The sequence below is a fragment of the Poromitra crassiceps genome (assembly GCF_964638095.1).
Source record: "Poromitra crassiceps genome assembly, chromosome: 2".
In the NCBI taxonomy this organism is placed as follows: domain Eukaryota; kingdom Metazoa; phylum Chordata; class Actinopteri; order Beryciformes; family Melamphaidae; genus Poromitra; species Poromitra crassiceps.
The window spans coordinates 106,254,082-106,272,193 of NC_139624.1; the positions used below are offsets into that span (position 1 = coordinate 106,254,082).

General features: G+C 45.5%; 1 protein-coding gene across 2 annotated transcripts in view; it reads right to left on the reverse strand.

The window, feature by feature from the left end:
* The window catches only part of epc1a (enhancer of polycomb homolog 1 a), a 96,565-nt gene that overhangs the window by 2,328 nt on the left and 76,125 nt on the right, over nucleotides 1–18,112 (reverse strand). For both annotated transcript variants that reach the window (XM_083651549.1, XM_083651550.1), the window contains exons 11-13: nucleotides 7,351–7,472; nucleotides 6,197–6,338; nucleotides 2,979–3,378 (exon numbers count right to left, since the gene is read on the reverse strand). In XM_083651549.1, coding sequence (XP_083507675.1) covers nucleotides 2,979–3,378; nucleotides 6,197–6,338; nucleotides 7,351–7,472 — 664 coding nt within the window. The remainder of the gene's footprint in view (nucleotides 1–2,978; nucleotides 3,379–6,196; nucleotides 6,339–7,350; nucleotides 7,473–18,112) is intronic.

Sequence of the window (18,112 nt, forward strand, 5' to 3'; positions counted from 1 at the left end):
CCAGGTCCCACTAAGCGCAAGTTTGAAGTCGAGCCGACAAACAGACAGTCCTGGAATAAGTCCAAATTGCATGAAATGCGGCACCGCACTCCATCGGGGTCCGAGCACCGCACTCCCCAAGTCTGAAGTCAATCGGACAAATGTTTCTCGAAATAAACTGCTTTTTGTGTTTCCAGTAGGTGGCGCTATGTCAAATTGCAAGAAATTCAGCGCTACACTACTTCGAGTTCCCAGGAGCACACTCAATTCGGCACTGTTCTATGTCAGGTTCCCAGCAGCGCACTCCCCAGTTTGAAGTCGATCAGATGAATGGTTATCGAGATAAACTGCTTTTTGTGTTGCCAGTAGGTGGGGCTAGGCCCAATTGCATGAAAATAGGGCACTGCACTGCACAATAGGGCACACTCCTAAAGTTTGAAGTCGATCCGACCAACGCTTCTCGATGGCAAGCAGCAGATGATGCTCATCCATAATAAACTGCTTTTTGTGTTGCCAGTAGGTGGCGCTATGCCAGATTGCACGGAATTCAGCTCCCTGCACTCCGTTGAGTCCCCCTAAGCGCACTCCCTGAGTTTGAAGTTTGAAGTCGATCATATGAATGGTTATCAAGATAAATCGCTATTTGTGTTGACAGTAGGTGGCGCTATGCGCACTTGCACGAAAATAGGGCACTGCACTGCACAATAGGGCACACTCCCAAAGTTTGAAGTGGATCCGACCAACGCTTCTCGATGGCATGCAGCAGATGATGCTCATCCATAAGCAGTGGTGGAAATGGCCAGGTTTTACTCTGGGAACCCTACTTACACAGGATGGGGGTTCCCGGAAGTGGCGTGGCCCTAGAGGATATTATTTCTGAATGCGTGACTCATTATAGGCAAGTAAAAATCTCACTTAACTAAGATCACTGAGCTCTACTGATTATTTCCCCTTGATTTTATCCATGACAAACTTAAATATTAATGCTGCTTATTCAGCTTACAAATACATGTTCTCCTACTATTCTCTGCTGCTTTCAGGCTGCCCTCTCTCTCATGTTTACTTAACCACCCCCCTGCCATTCACTCTCAAGGACTCGATGTTGACTTTGTTAACGACCCTGCGTTGACTGTTCTCACCTCCTCAACGACCCTACGGCCAGATCAGTTGGAGCTTGAAGGAGCGCAGAACTGAAGACAAATATTCAAATATCGAACGTGTTTCGCTTCCGAATCGCACGGAAACAGGGTACTGCACTCCATCGGGTCGCCATCAGCGCACTCCCCGAGTTTGAAGTCGATCCGGCCAACGGTTCTCGAGATACGCGCGGCTTTATGTAGCTTAACAAAGGCATTTTTGGCACATTGCCACCCCTCGTTGTCAATGGACTCCGTTAAAACATGTTTTTTGAAGTCTCCAGATTTGTCAGGCAGGCATGTTGTGTGACTGTGCATCCACACTGTGGAGAGGATAGGAGCTGACTGACTGATATCAAACTTTTGTGGGGAGAAATAAATTTAAAACTAGTCAGATATGACTTGATTTGTTTTTGTTTGGTTACAAATTCGCTAAAGCTGTTTCCTATCACATTTCTTGTTTTTGATAGATGCTCTACCGCCCCCCCCCCCCCCCCCCCCCGCCGCCCACTGGCAGAAAAAACGGCTCATATCCAGTTGTTTCTTAACAAAGACCCCTCATGTTTAAAAAGGCAAAACCTGAAAATATCCTGTTCTCTCTAGCAGGACATGATCCAGATAACATGTTTAAAAGGCACTTTTGTGGGACTGTCAGTTTGTGAGACTCTTTGTGGAACTGTCAGTCTGCGAGACTCTTTGTGGGACTGTCAGTTTGTGAGACTCTTTGTGGGACTGTCAGTTTGTGAGACTCTTTGTGGGACTGTCAGTTTGTGAGACTCTTTGTGGGACTGTCAGTTTGTGAGACTCTTTGTGGGACTGTCAACTGTATAATGTCTGGTTGAAGGGGACTTCATTGGCACTACTAATTTATCCACATAGTTTCCCCCATGGCATCATTAAGGTTTCATCTCATCTGTCCAAATTTAAAACATCTGCTAAATCACATTAAAGGTCCCAATTCGTGCAGCTGTAACCTCTTAAAAACGTGTGTCTCTGGTCCATAAAACAGGATTCTGGATTAATCTGTCGAAAATATAGCAAACCCGTTTGTTGTGACGGAGTTCTCACTCCCTCTTCTGGTCGCTTTCCAAGAATGGCCTGTTTCTATAATATATTCAGAACTAACAGTTCCCATTGGCCGCTGAGGGAGAGCCCGCCCCAGGCTCCCAGCGGCCAATCAGATTAGCGTCTGTGGACCAGCACGCTAGGTTGCGAGTTATCGTTAACTAAACGGTACTACGCTAAAGAGGACATCTCAAAATGCCTAGACTTACCGAATGCACCTCTGCAGTTGCTGGATCACGTACAGTTGGCGTCGCTCCAGCTAGAAGTGTTAATTTTGTGGCTATAGACTAAATGGTGCAGGTAGCTTGTGTGAGAGAGACCCGCGCAGTATGCAGAAGGAAGCTAGTGACGTCCCGATTCCCCCAGATTCCCCTCTGGGCAAACGAAGCGTTTGGGGGTGTGGCTTGGAGGAGACTGCAGAGGGACGCTGGATAGGGACAAATCCAACTGTGGCAGTTCTGAGCGTGTGACCACTCATTACAGGGAGGGCTGACAGCAGTATATATGCATTTACAAGTAAAAACAGCTTTTGCACGGAATGGGACCTTTAAATGCTGCTATGCATATCCTATGTTATTGCAAAGGCTTTATTCTTGCTTATGGCAATACAGAAGCATTAAGTCTTACAAATGACCACAAGTGGCCTTTCGGCACCAAAACTTTAGAAATCCGTAAGACACATGGAAAAGGACAAGTGTAAAATGGGTTAAATATAGACTTAAATTGCACTTCTGACTTCTTGTTACAGCTAACCAAAGATTGATTGGTTTCCAAAACCTGCGTGAAGCAGACCCTCACCTTGAGCCCATGTCCATGGAAGATGCTCCAGTGACCTTGGGCATCTGAAGGTTGGTGGTGGCGGCCAGCTTTAAGGCAGAGGGCAGCACGTTGCCGTGGGTCCGGGGGATGTGGCGTCCGGCCAGGCTAGCGGCCGACGGCACGCTCAGACGGATGTTGTTCCCGATCAGGACCTGAGTGGTGGCGGGGGTGGGGGCGTTGGCAGCGCTGCATCCCAGGAGCCCCAGCGCGGCCGCTGCGTGGGTGCTGGGGGCGGAGGAGAGCGAGGTGGGGCCGGAGGAAGGAGTGGTGGAGTTGGAGGAGGGCTGGAGGAAGGTGGGGCCCGTGGTGGCGGGTGCAGACTGGTTGGTCTGGTGAAGGGCCGAGGTGGAGCTGGAGAGGTGCAAGCCCTTGAACACGGCTGTGGATGGGAGCAAACAGATCAGGAATGTAAAAAGAGGACTAGCATCACGACTTGTTACGATCACCCAAGTCGCCCTGAGTGACCTCCTCCTCCCCCATCGCCCTTCCTGAACCCTCTGATCCTCATCCACTGCCCTCACTATTCCTCCATTCAAACTTCACAGCTTTGGAGATCCTCCACAGCAGCACCCCCGACTTTGGAACTCCCTCACCCTCACTCTCCACTTTCAAATCCTGACTAAAAACCTACCTGTTGTCCCAAGCGTGCAACCTCCCCTACCCATAACCACCTCTTCCACTCATGCCCCCCTCTCCCCTCTGCCTGGCCCCTGTCCCTCCCACACGCTCCTTCCCTCCCCCGATTTTTTATCCCATTTTTTATCCCCCATTAGTGCTAATTTTAATTTATTTATCCTGGTTGCTGCTCCACCCTCTGCCGATCTGGGGAGAGCCGAAACTGGCTCCATGCTTCCGCCGAGACATGGGCAGTAGCCAGCCGCTTCTTTTACCTGACAGGGGAAGCTTCACCGGTAGGACATAGCACGTGGGAGGATCACGCTATTCCAATGAGCTCCCCTCCATCCGAACAGGCGCCCCGAACGACCAGAGGAGGCACCACTTCAGCGACCAGGATATTGCATGTTTTTGGCAAGGTGTTCCTATATGAAGGATATGGGGCGGCTTTAGCTCAGGAGGTAGAGCGGGTCGGCCAATGACGCAAGGGTTGGCGGTTCGATCCCCGCTCCCTCCCAGCTGCTGTCGCTGTGTCCCTGGGCAAGACACTTAGCCCTCCTTGCTCCCGATGGTGTGTAGGCACCCTGCGTGGCAGCCTGCCGCCATCGGTGTATGAATGGGTGAATGTAGACTACCTACTGATTGTAAAGCGCTTTGGATAAAAGCGCTATATAAATGCAGGCCATTTACCAGGCCATATGAAGGAAACCCCCAGGGGGCACGGGGAGAACATGCAAACTCCACACAGAAAGGCCCTTTTGATGACCCCACCCAGGCGGTGGGCACTCGCGGACGGGCGCGCACTCCTTCAGCGCTCACAGCGTCCCAGGTGGGAATCGAACCCAGGACCCTCTACCGTGCCCGCCCCAAAAAAAGTATTGTCTCTCTACGGGCGTCGGGGTAGTATAGTGGTAGATTCCCTGCCTACCAACACTAGGGTCACAGGTTCACACCACCATTCATATTTTTTTAAGACCTTGGCACGCATGCTGAAGCAGGAAGTAATGCTGACTTTGGCTCTCTATTGTAGGGGTGCACCGATCGATCTGCACGCAATCTGTATCGGCCGATTTGGACCTCAAATATGTGATCTGCTGTTTCCGATATTCCTTTAATTTTGCCGATCGCATAGCCGATCATGCTGCACGTGAGAAACATGAGGCAGCCCATTTTCATGTCTTCAATGTCTATCGTTTAACTTTCATATTGTGCTCTAACGTTCATATCATTGTGTTGCAAAGCACACGCTTTGCTTTCGTCAGTGTACTCACCTCCATGCACACACCGCACCAGACTGTCAACACACCTCTTGCGTCTTTGAATCACACAAATCAGCTGGTGATTAGAGCAGACTCAGCAGAGAGAAATTACCTCCAGTCCTCCCGCCTACCGAGGCATTTGCATGCTGTTAAATCCGTGTGTATTAAAGTCCCAGATTAACGTGGTAGTCGGGGTAGTGCACGCGCACACAGACAATTTCCACGCAAGCATTGATGTTCCCGCGGGCACTTTGAAGGAAGCGAAAGTGTGCTGCTATGTGGATGTGCGCTCCATTCAGACGGATGCGCTAATTAATGCCACTACTCAGATGGAGTTTAGCTCGTGTGTAGCTTGTGATTCTGTTGTTTCTCCCGTCATGTAACCCTGTCACCATTATGTAGATCGCACTCATAGTGCTGCTAATTATAACACTGTAACTCGGCCTCGATGGGCGGGTCGTTTTGATGTTCGTTCGATGCGGATCCCAATGTATGACGGTTATTGTGCATAACCCCGGTTCTATGAGTGGGAGCTCTTTGGCTTTAGTCATGGTTCAAGACTGGTGTTTAAGAGTAACTGACTTACAGTTTACCTAATTATCATTTATATATTATTAGTTGTTAATTATCACTATAATTGGCCTATATAACAGCAAGCTTGGTTACTGACCTGTTTGTATATTTTATTGCCTCCTTTTTCCAGACCACACACAATCCTACTATTCCTGTCATAATGCTGTAAAAAGCCTATACTGCTGTACTGTACTGAAGAGAACTGACAACTAAACGGTTGAACTCCCATCTGTCTCATGTTGGCAGTTTCCTTTAGCCTACAAAATATAAAATAAATATATATATATATATCGGTGATCGGTAATCGGTAATCGGTGATCGGTCGATGATCGGTTGGGCAGATATTTCTCATAGGTGATCGGCAATCGGTGATCGGTGGCAAAAAACGTGATCGGTGCACCCCTACTCTATTGTCAGCGTCTTTGGGTCATTAAAAAGCGATATACAAAATGAATGAATTATTATTATTATGTAGTGATGTGTGCACTGAGAAAAAGAAACAACATTTTTCTGTACTTGAGTAATTCCCCAACTGTAAGATCTACAAATTATATAGTTGATTTGTTTATCTTCCAAGTCTATGTAGGCATTATTATCATATGAAAATGGACAGATGGTAGATTGCATTTCCCCAGAATAAGGGTAGAATCAATCCAAACTAAATCATCTTCAATTTCTGAGGTGCATGGCCGCAGCTGGTCGTGGTCCAATGATTTCATTGGTAAAATAAGTGCCGGTCAGGAGGCTCACCTGTCCCCGCCAGGACCCCGTTGACTCCACTGGCCAGCACCAGCTCTTCCTTGGACTTGAAGGCCAGCAGCTGGTCCGTGGTGACCAGGGCTGAAGCAGCAAACTGGGCGCTGGCCTGGTCCAACGTCTTGGACACCAGACTCTGGATGAAAAACGGACAAATAAAAGTGGCAAATAAAGTGGCACTGAGCTAAAGTGCTGAGGTCACCATTGGAGTTCTGTGAAACTACTGAGCTCAGCCATTTGGACGCCTAATAGGAGTGGAGGCTGTGGCGGTTAATGCCGCTAGTGGGAATGAGGATGGATCCCATTTCTAAAGGATGGGCGAACCGACCTTCAACTGTACATGATTTCCATATTGGGCCGTTAAAGTTTAATACAGTTTCCATTTGCCTCTCTGAGTTCAGAACTGTACTTTTGTAAAGAGATGGAGGCGGTGTACACAAAATTAAATGCACAGTCTGCAAGAAACAGCCAAAATAGCTCAATGGGAGCAGGGCCCTCTACCCACACACAGCTGGTTCCCTGAAACTTTTTAAAGTGTGAACTGAGATACAACGCCAGCAGATACATTGTCAATCACAATTATTAAATATATATTTCCAAGAGCAAGTTGTTTGCCAGCCAATGAGCGGCTTAAAACCAAAAACAAGGCGTGACAGTGAAATGGGAATAGGATGCCACAACTGGCAACACTCCATCTTAAAAATAACAGTTGAATGTATTAGTCTTAATATTTTGTTTGTTTATCCATTTAAATTAAAACAGGGTTCCCACACATCCTCTTAAACATCAAATTCAAGGACTTTTCAAGGGCTTTCCAGGCCCAATTCCCTCAAATTCAAAGACCCAACACGGCATAGTTTGAGACACGGGTCAAGACACGGGTTAATTACTGTTACAACACTGACCATTTTTGATGAGAACTAGCAGGCTTTACAGAATACACAAAATAACTTGTCTATTCATCTCTAAAAAACTTTCAAGGCCTATTTCTTTTCAAAGTCACAAACTTTGGATGTCAAGACCCGTGGGAACCTTGTTTAAAGGTAGTTCTAGACTATTTTCTAATGCTTGCATAGAAACATCTGCTAATCATAAAATGACAATGGGAACTTGTTTATTCTGACTAGACTGAGTCCATCCCAGCTGACCTGTGCGTTGGTTGTGGATGCAGAGTGGTTGGTCTGTAGCTGCTGTTGGATCTGCTCCAGCTGCTGTTTCTGCATGAGGGCCAGCTGCTCCTGGTGCTGCTGGTACTGCTCCGCCGTGAACACTGAGGACAGCAAGACACACACAGAGGTCAGAACCACCACTGTGGTGTCATTCACTTGGTAGCACATTTACAGTTGAGGTATGTGGTATGGGGCGGCTTTAGCTCAGGAGGTAGAGCGGGTCGGCCAATGGCGCAAGGGTTGGCGGTTCGATCCCCGCTCCCTCCCAGCTGCTGTCGCTGTGTCCTTGGGCAAGACACTTAACCCTCCTTGCTCCCGATGGTGTGTAGGCACCCTGCGTGGCAGCCTGCCGCCATTGGTGTATGAATGGGTGAATGTAGACTATCTACTGATTGTAAAGCGCTTTGGATAAAAGCGCTATATAAATGCAGGCCATTTACCATTTACCATTTATGTAGTTGAGGATCTTGTCAAGAACCAAAGTGCCTGACAACAGATATAACAAACAGGCCTGGATCTAACGCCACTGCCTTTGTTCACACTCTTTTCCTCTCTGCGCGCCTTGAACCTGCCCACAACTTCCATTGACTTCATGCCTGGCAGTTTCAAGCTAAACACGTCACATTTGGAAAATAGGACTAAATCCTGAACAATCACTTGAGCAAGGCGTGAGCGTGGCTTCAGCGGGTGGTGTGAACGGCCTCGCCTGTTAACATGAAACTTGTGGGTTCAGCGTAGGTTGAGCGTTGCTTCAGCGTATGGTGTGAACGGCCACTAAGTTGGTCACCCTCCGCTGCTATTGTCCGGAGTCGGTCACATCCGGACACTTTCTGGTCTTTTTGTGAGGATCTTCATTTCAGCAAACACCAGCTAGTGTTGTGGAATTACTTTAGACATGTCTAACAACCTACATGTCAAACAACCTACATGTCAAATTTCATATGGATACACAGCCATTTAAATGTCCACATAGTTTAGGAAAGTGACTTTGATGAGAGAAAACAGATGCGCTTGGGCGACGTTAACAATTGATTTTAATGCCCTGCATTGTTTACGTTAGAATGACGCGAGGTGACCGACCCAGGGCCAGCCTAGCGAGATGCTAATGACCAGTGATAGCGTCCTTTTTCCAACTCTGGTAAAGACAAATCTAAAGTGAATGGTTAAAATGATATATCGCTAGAAAGATAACAAGTTATACATAACTTTTAAACCAATAAACTAGTTGGAAACATTACATGGTCATTTTTAACAGTACAGTAACAGACTTTGGAAGATAGCAGTAGGGGTGCTTCGATCCGGCTAAGCCACGATCCGATCCGATTCCTGGGGTCACGATCCGATTCCAGAATCGATTCTCGATTCCAACGATTCTCGATTCCAGAATCTAGAATAGATCGATTCTCAATTATGTAGTTTTATATTGCAATAACACACAAAGGTAAATCTAAGACAAAAAATGACAAATTTATTAATGCTGAACTTCAAATTCAACTTCTGATGTTTTACAGGGCCTAAATTCATTTTGCAAACTAGGGGGGAATTCCCCCCTTATGTTCTTCAGATAAGATGGATTTATAGGCTGGGGGGGATCTGTAGACTTTGGGAAGGATTTATAGATTTTGGGGGGAAGACATTAACCAGAGTTCTTATGTGCTGCTCACACTGGCATTATTAGTACCATGCTTTACCCACACAGGAGAGCCAGGAGAGGTGAAGGAAGATAAATGAGTTCTCTCATCTCTCATGTGTGATTTTACCTTTCCTTTTTAATTCTTCTGTGCTTGTTTATAATTGTTTTGCATTATTATACATTTGGTCTTTGGTGTGCTTATTCTAGTGTACAAACACTTTGTAACCTTGTTAAGAAAGGTGCTATACAAATAGTTTATTTTATTATATTATCATATTGATGTGGTGGACATATCCCACAGTGTAACATTGTAAGACAGGTTGATGACAGTGGGCAGACACTGACAGTGTTCTGAATAAACACCTGCATCAGGTTAGACAAAAGTGCCCTGCATCCAGTGAAAATCACTGACCAGACTACTAAACGTTAGACACACTGGGTGTTGTTGAGTATACCCAGCTAACGTTAGCTGCGATTAGTTTGATAAATGAAGCAAAGATTGTTGAAACCATAGCCGCATATTCAGATGGCTGCTAACTTATAAATGGTCTACCAGACAGCATGCATAACGATAGCCAGATAGTCAACAGTCTTTATGAAGATTGCGAGCGGCTAGCCGCTTTCACGACTGTGTTGTTGTCGGCATAATACAGTGACGTTGGCGTTGCTAATGCTAACATCGCTAGCTCTAGCCATTGACAGTAAAATACTAACAAGCGATCTCATTCATGCCAGCCAGCTAACGCTAGCTAGCACTGTCTGCTGCAACTGTAGCTTCGTCTCCCGTGTACAAAACCATCGTCTGAGACATTTTAATTCCATCTGTTTATGTGACTCTTCATAACAGCTAGTTGGTTGGCTTGTGGCGTGTTTACAGAACGGGAGAGGGAGAGCCCTTCCGCTCTTCCTATGACGAGTGGATCACATGCTTTTTTTCAACGGACACAATTGGTTCCGCAGTGCAGTGCTGCCTTCATGTGCAACTCGAAAAGACAACCACAGCATTAAAAATTAGACATTGCCGCCCTCCAATACAATACGAAGAAGAATCGATTCTTGGGAGTTTGGAATCGATCCAGGAATCGTGGCATTAAGAATCGCGATCCTTTCAAGAATCGATTTTTTTTGGAGCACCCCTAGATAGCAGCAAAACTAACCAACTCAGTACACAGTTCTGCTATATGGGCTTTACTGAAAAACACGTGAACAGTGAACACTGTGAATTTGAAAAAATAATGGATTTCTTCACTTACAAAACAGTTGGAAAAGCCCATAAACCATAGATTTACAGCATCAATATGAAAATGTTGGCCAATACCAATAACCGATATTAACATTGCAACATAGGACCAATGCCGATATCAAAGTGCACACACAGACACACTGTTATTTCAAAATTGGATGCTTCTCAAAGCCGTGATTTTGTGACAGTAAGCATTTAATGCAGGCTGACGTTAGCTCAGCAATATCCACTAAGTCATATTGCTCCATATCTGAAGGTAATTCTTCATGACAGTTAAAGCAACTACGAGCAAGATTTTCGATTGTTATTAAACAGTCTAAATTTAATAGTACGATGGAGTATTAGGGCCATTTTGAGAAGAAAAAAATTACAGGAGGATTCAATGATGGGAGGAAAAAAAATTAGTTTCCATTTTGAGAGAAAAAAGTCAATTTCGTGAAAAGTCTAAATTGAATGAAAAAAGTCAAAATTTAAGCACCAGGCAGAAGAAAAAATAAATCAGAGCAGCAAGTGTTTATTTATTTATTTCAAGAATAAAGTCAAAATGTTGAGATTAAAGTTGAAATTTTGTGAATAAGGTTGAAATACTGTAACGAGAATAAAGACAAAATGTTCAGAATAAAGTCGAAATGTAAAAAAAGAAAAATCAACTCCATCAAAACAAGTTAGGAGAGCACCGCCTTACTGTACAGTGTGTAGCCTACATACTGTACATAGCTCAGTCTCCGACTCAGTCAGTGTGGTAGCCTATATCCTTGAAATGTGATTGAACGTGAGTTTCTGAAGTGTTGCAACTGTATTGATGGCAATGCCATATGACAGTTTATCGTACCCACCCATCCATATGCCAGAGCGCATTGGGACCTTTGCAGTGACAATGCCTGTGTCTCAGATGCGGCGCCCGCCTGTCCTCACCTCAACACCCTCAGGATCAATCAACTTGATCAATTACTTGCTGTATCTTGTGATACAATTAACATAGCCTCTCTGTATTGCACGGCACACAGGTGTAAACATCAGTTTGTCAGTTTGCAAGAATGCGGCCACCTCCAAGTTTCTACTTATGAACAGCCGCAATTTTCGGCACAATCTTTTCAAAGTCCAAGTTGATTGATGGTGAGGGTGTGGAGGACAGGCGGGCACAGCGTCTGAGACACAGGCATTGTCACTGCAAAGATGCATCGAGATGCGGACGTGGACGATTATGAATCGATTCACAAATGTCAATAACCATTTTTTTTAAACGTTAGTTGTAACATGATGTTAGGTATAGAGCTGTCACGATTCCTCGAGTACCTCGAATAACTCGAATAATTAAAATGATCGAGGCCAAAATGATTCGCCTCGACACGGCATTTAGAGATTAGAGACTGTTTCTCATGGACGCTTACTGGTGTGGCACAGCGCTCTTCCGGTGTAAACACGCGAGGACACATGATCGCAGACAGACCAGAGAGCAGAGCTATAGCGAGCGGACCCCGCAAAATGGAACGAGGCGGCGGAGAAAGCAGACAGGAGGAGCCGGGAAGGGAAGAACCAGGGCCGAAAAAGCGACCGAAACTGTCTAAAGTGTGGGATCATTTCACGCTGAAAAAGGACACGAACTCAGTGGTGTGCAAGTACTGTAACGATACTTGCATATCACAACAGTACCTCGTCAATGCTTCAGCACCTGAACCGTAAACATCCAGTCTACGCATCCACCAGCGCATTAGAGCTGGGCTCGGGCTGAATTTTCCTTACCGAACCCGACCGAGCCCGTCACATTATTAGCCGAGCCCGGCCCGGCCCGACAGGTGTCAATTGATAATCTGTCCGAGCCCGGCCCGAACCCCCTCCCTGATTTTTTTTCCCCCTCTGAGCGCAGAGAGCGCATAGTTCAATGAGTCTGTCCAGCCTATAAACAGCCCTATATAATCCCAAACCAAAATCAGTCCTCGTAATTCAAAGCAGTCAATGATTAATACGTAATGTACAAAGCAAAGCACCAAACAGCCTAATTCGTGCGTGCCGTGCACTGCCCACACAGTCCCACATCGCTGAAAGAAGTACTGCACAGTGTCTCGGCGGTGAGCCGACACGCAGCTGACTCCGGGCAGAGCAGCAGAGTGCATGTCTGGGCGTGTTTCATTCGATGCCTTCAAGTGCTTTCATTAACGTAGTAAATTAGCTCAGGAGCTGATGATAGATATATTTGAAGGCAAAAACAAGTGACTCATTACGTGACCGAGCCCGGCCCGAGCCCGAACGCGACTTCAATGTTTCTGTCCGAACCCAGCTCTACAGCGCATCTACGTCGAGCGGAGCAAGGTAACGTAACGTTAACTATACGCAACGCTAATGTAAATGTATGCTAATGATTGCTACTTGATATTAAGACTAGTAGTAGTTGTGCTGCTGGCTTGCCACGTTGCCAATATGACTATTAGTAACTGCATTCACGCTGCATTTTTTTGATGTGGCTTGCCGTTTTCTGAAATACAAATACAAAGCTCAACCTAACGTTAACCTAACGTTAGCGGCTAATTTAACAGCGTTGTGTGTGTGTGTGTGTGTGTGTGTGTGATCACACTAGCCTGTTAGGTGTGTGAGAGAGAAAGAGAGAGTGAGTGTGTGTGAGAGAAAGAGTGTGTGTGTGGAGAATGTACATTTACACACCCTAGACCGGTCGACTCTTCTCATGATGATTGCAAACAACTACCGTAAATTCCGGACTATAAGCCGCGGCTTTTTTCCCGTTTTTTGGCCTTTTTTGCCCCCTGCGGCTTATATAACGGTGCGGCTTATCTATGGATTTTTCCAGCAAACGGCCACTCGGGAACCTCCAAAATCTATGGATGTTGGTATGAGGCAGAACGAGAGCAAGACAGACATTATGAGAGCGAGACCCTGATTGGATGATGTTGCAAAAAATGTGCCTCGCGACCTGATTGGAGCACTGTGCCACTACTCTCTCTCAGCCACTACGGTAAAACACCCTCCCTCCTCCCTCGCTCCGGGGGGAAAAAGGCAGCGATTGAGCCTGAAAGACAGTCTGAATGAAATTGAATGTAACATTCCCAATTCTATGTATTACATTCTAAAAAACTAACAGCAACATTTTGGAAGGCTAAGCCACACAACTAGCTCGTTGTAATCTAACATCATGCTTCAAAAGATGGAGAACTGGCTGTGTTACGACGATGGCGGCGATTGAGCCTGAAAGCCATGTCTGAGACAGTAGCGAGACAGGAACAACAACAGCAGCAGCAGCAAAGGATCATGCACAAACCCGAGACGAAAGGGACTGTCCGTCAGGGCGCGGACGACTGTGTCAGCAACTCCCTCCCGACTACCAGGAGAAAATTACAAACTTCGGCGAATTCACACAAAGAAAGATCAAGGAATATTCCATCGGACCGGAGCAGATCATAAATATGGATGAAGTGCCTTTGACGTTCGACCTGCCTCTCACTAGGACTGTTAACAAGAAAGGTGAATCGTCCATCACGTTGAGAACCACAGGTCACGAGAGAACGAATTTCACTTGTGTTCTTGGCTGCACAGCATCTGGAGTAAAGCTCCCGCCGATGGTGATTTTTAAGCATCTCACAATGTGTGATTTTGTCTGGGGATTAGTGACCTGACTTTTGTTTTGTTGAAATGTTAATAAATGGGAGCTTCCCCAAACAGCCATCTCTTTCCCGACAATCCCCTCTGTGCACGAAGCCTTACATATGGTAATTAAACATCAAAACACCCGCGGCTTATAGACCGGTGCGGCTTATATATGTAAAAAACAGTCAACTCTGCAGGTGCGGCTTATACACCGGTGCGCCTTATAGTCCGGAATTTACGGTATTTAATTGGTGCATTTTAGGCTCCAATTATTACACCACCTGACCTGTTATCTTGCTATTCTGATATTTGTGTCAATAATAGGCAACAGGTCTAGGGTGTGTAAATGCGCATTCTCCAGTTTTGTTATGAACTTACCTAATAAATATCAATATTAATTATTATTTCACCTCTTTTTCAGCGGATCACAGCGTACTATGGACAGCTTTGTAAGGACGGGTCCATCATGTTCAAGTGAAAAGATGAATGGTGCCACTGCCAGTTCTATGCAATTTAAAAATAAAAATGTTGTTTTTTCTAAGAAAGAAACTACCATAAATTCCGGACTATAAGACGCACCGGTCTATAAGCCGCACCTTCAAAGGTGACTATTTTTTTCTTCTATAAGCCGCACCGGTCTATAAGCCGCGGGTGTTTTGATGTTTAATTACCATATGAAAGGGTTCGTGCACAGAGAGGAATGTCGGGAAAGAGATCGCTGTTTGGGGAAGCTCCCATTTATTAACATTTCAACAAAACAAAAGTCAGGTCACTAATCCCCAGACAAAATCACACATTGTGGTATTTTTTGTTTTTTTTACAGTGCACACAGTGTCCGCGGTGTGGTGAAAAGAGGGCAAGAGAGGAAATTAAAACAGAAGTGGATTTATAGTTAGAAAGAGTGCTAAAGAAGAGAGAATTCCGTTTTTTATTTTTTTATTTTAGTTACTCACAGTACTATTGACCAGTCCAACTCAAAAGATATTCGGCAGTTTCACTTTGAGCTCTTGTTCCGCCGCTGGGCACACAGTGTCCGCGGTGTGGTGAAAAGAGGGCAAGAGAGGAAATTAAAACAGAAGTGGATTTATAGTTAGAAAGAGTGCTAAAGATAGTCCGGTCTGGTTATGACGAGTCTTGCTGGGTACAGTACGCCAAAGCGATATCCATTGACTCGATGATGCTGTTGTATGTTGCGCGTTTCTGTTGCACCAACGCGGAGAGGTCCTGCCCGGACGAAAAAGCGCGTACCCTCCCAGGTGAGGGGCTTCTTCCCCGCAGCCTGGAGGATGAGTTGACGGTCGGGCCAGCGGAGTAGGCAGATGAAGATGGCCCTCGGTGGCAGGCCGGGGTCTGGACGTGGCCGAGGCGCCCGGTGTGCCCTGTCCACCTCTGGTGGTTTCTCGCCTTCCTTCAGGTCCAGGATGTAACACAGGATTTTGCCACGAAAGCGTCCATGTCACCGATCTCAGCTCCTCTTTTACATTGATCAGGCGAATGTTATTTCTTTTACTCCTGCTGATTAAGTCATCAACCTGCGTGTGCAGGGTTTCGATTTTGCATTTTATCCATTTTCGGACTCACTGTGTTGTTTTTGTCCTCCAGTGCGCGGATGCGCTTGTCCGCATTATAAACTCTGTTCACGGTTGCCTTAGTTTCTTTAGTGAGTGAGTGGATGGACTTCTGCACGTTTTCAAACTTGTTTTCAAGCTGCTCAAAACCTCTGAGCGATGTCGGACTTAATCGATAGTGTTTCACGGAGTAAAAGTTTAGCCCAAGCGTGTATCTCCAGCCTCCAGCAGGTGAGTAATTTCCTCATTCATGGCGTGATTGCTTCGTCTTTTTCTTTCTGCTTACCTGTGTTGTGTTATGTTATGTTATGTTATGTTGTTAAAAGAGGGCAAGAGAGGAAATTAAAACAGAAGTGGATTTATAGTTAGAAAGAGTGCTAAAAAAAGAGAGATTTTTTTTTTTTTTGGAAAAAATCCATAGATAAGACGCACCGTTATATAAGCCGCAGGGGGCAAAAAAGGCCAAAAAACGGGAAAAAAGCCGCGGCTTATAGTCCGGAATTTACGGTAATGTAGTTGTTTATTTGAAGAGATTTATCTTATTTTTTGGTGTATATTTACGATAAGCCTTTGAAAACACAAAAAAGGGTTCTTATCCGATTACTCGATTAATCGATGGATTATTCGGTAGAATACTCGATTACTAAAATAATCGATAGTTGCAGCGCTACCGAGGTACAATGTCCCATCTCGCCGTTTTTCTACCGACAGTGATCCTCCGAGGCCAGACTGTACAATGAGACCAAAGCCCAGGTTATTAGGGGTGGGGGAAAAAATCGATACACCACAGTATCGCGATATTTTGCCTGACGATATTGTATCGATATTTGGACGCCAAGTATCGATATTGCAAAAAAAAAAAAAAAATTTTTTTTTTGCAGGCCATGCCAGGCCACCGGGCTACTATAAACTTTAGTTCCAAGGCCAGCAGTAAACAAATGGTAGCATATTTTCATTTTGTTTTAACAGTAACAGTTTTGTCATAACAGTAATTTACAAATTCCCCAGTTACTGAATGGGCTGCACAAGATGTTTTGTGTAAGTGAAGTTGCAAAAACTACATAAGTACAGTAGTCCACACACACATCCAGTTAAGGTGGACTGTAAGTAGTAGTGATGCGCGGGTCACCCAGAACCCGCCGGGTCCCGCGGGCTGGGCCGCCCCGCAGGCGGGCTGGGTTGGCAAATTATGAAAATATCGCGGGTGCGGGCGGGGCAGGCTCAGAACGTGACAAAGCAACATTATTAAATAATTTAGAGCAATGAAACACGCAGAGTAATTAACCTTAAAGACGTTAACTCTCTCTCACACGTAGGTACACACAATCAGACAGACTCCTGCTGCACTCTCTATAGCCTACATGGAGTAAAGAAACGCTTCAATGAGGTAGCCTATGTGCTCTCAAAACAAACATTTTGGAAGGATTATTCGCTGTAATTATTATTTGAAGTGTCCATATAATGCCACCGCAGATTTTCTGTTGTGGACTCGACTGTGATCTATTTGTCAACTTTACTGCAACGTGAGTAGGCTGTGAACAATTGAGTGCGCATGAGGTAATTAAAAGAAATCAGACAGCGAGTCTAGCCGTATCTGCAAGCCGTGTGCGCACCTGCTGCTGCACTATTATGTTTAGCCTACTACTGCAACATGGCCAATTGAGAGCGCATGAGGTAATTAAAATAAATGGGGAAGAATAAGAACTGTTTCTGTAGCCTGCCTAGTGCCTACCTCTACCTGCTACCTCCATTTGAAACACTGCGGTCACGCCATCTGCACTTTGGGGAAGCGTAGTCGGTCGCGCTATCTGAAGACCATGGATTAATTGAAGAAAGACCCACATGAAAGCAGCCGCGCAACTCATCCAGAGCAGACTAGGCTACAACTGTTGTCGCGCAGGGCAGCATGAGTGTCTGTGTGTGTGTGTGTGTGTGTGTGTGTGTGAGAGAGAGAGAGGGGGGAGAGAGACAGAGTTATTAGCTACTTTGCACACCTTGGAAGCTCTGCTGTGCTCCTCCTGCGTCCGGAGACATATTACATTAAATTGGCCGTTGCGGGCTGCTGGGTTGGGCTGGGTTCGGAATTTTCTGATATTTTAACGGGGCGGGCGGGGCGGGCTGGCTCCAATGACGGGTTGGGTTGGGGCGGGCCTTAAAAAAACCTGACCCGCGCATCACTAGTAAGTAGACTGTAACAAACAGTTCAGTTTGTCAGGTGCATGCAACTATGACATGACTTTATGAAAGTTGTTGGTCTGTCTACTTGACAATGTTGCTGCAATAAAATGGTTGAAGTCAGATGTACAGACTGAAAAATTGTTCTTATATAAACCAGATGTTGACAAAGTTTTCCTTTGGGGACATCATTTGCAGTTGAAAAAGTAAGAAATCGCAATATATCGAGATATCGCAATATTCAATATATCGAAAATATCGCAGTATCGCAATACTATCGTATTGTGACTCAAGTATCGTTTCAGTATCGTATCGTGGGCATCTGGTGATTCCCACCCCTACAAGTTATGGACTCACTGAAGAAAGCGGGTAGGATAGCTCTAACGCACATCATCACTGAACACTGACAGTGGCAGCTAGCGTCTCATGTACTCTAAACAAGAGTGATGAGTGACTAGTGCAAATGTGGCAGAGCTGTTACAACATGTAGAAGAAGTGATTCAGATGCTGAAGTGGAGTTAATTT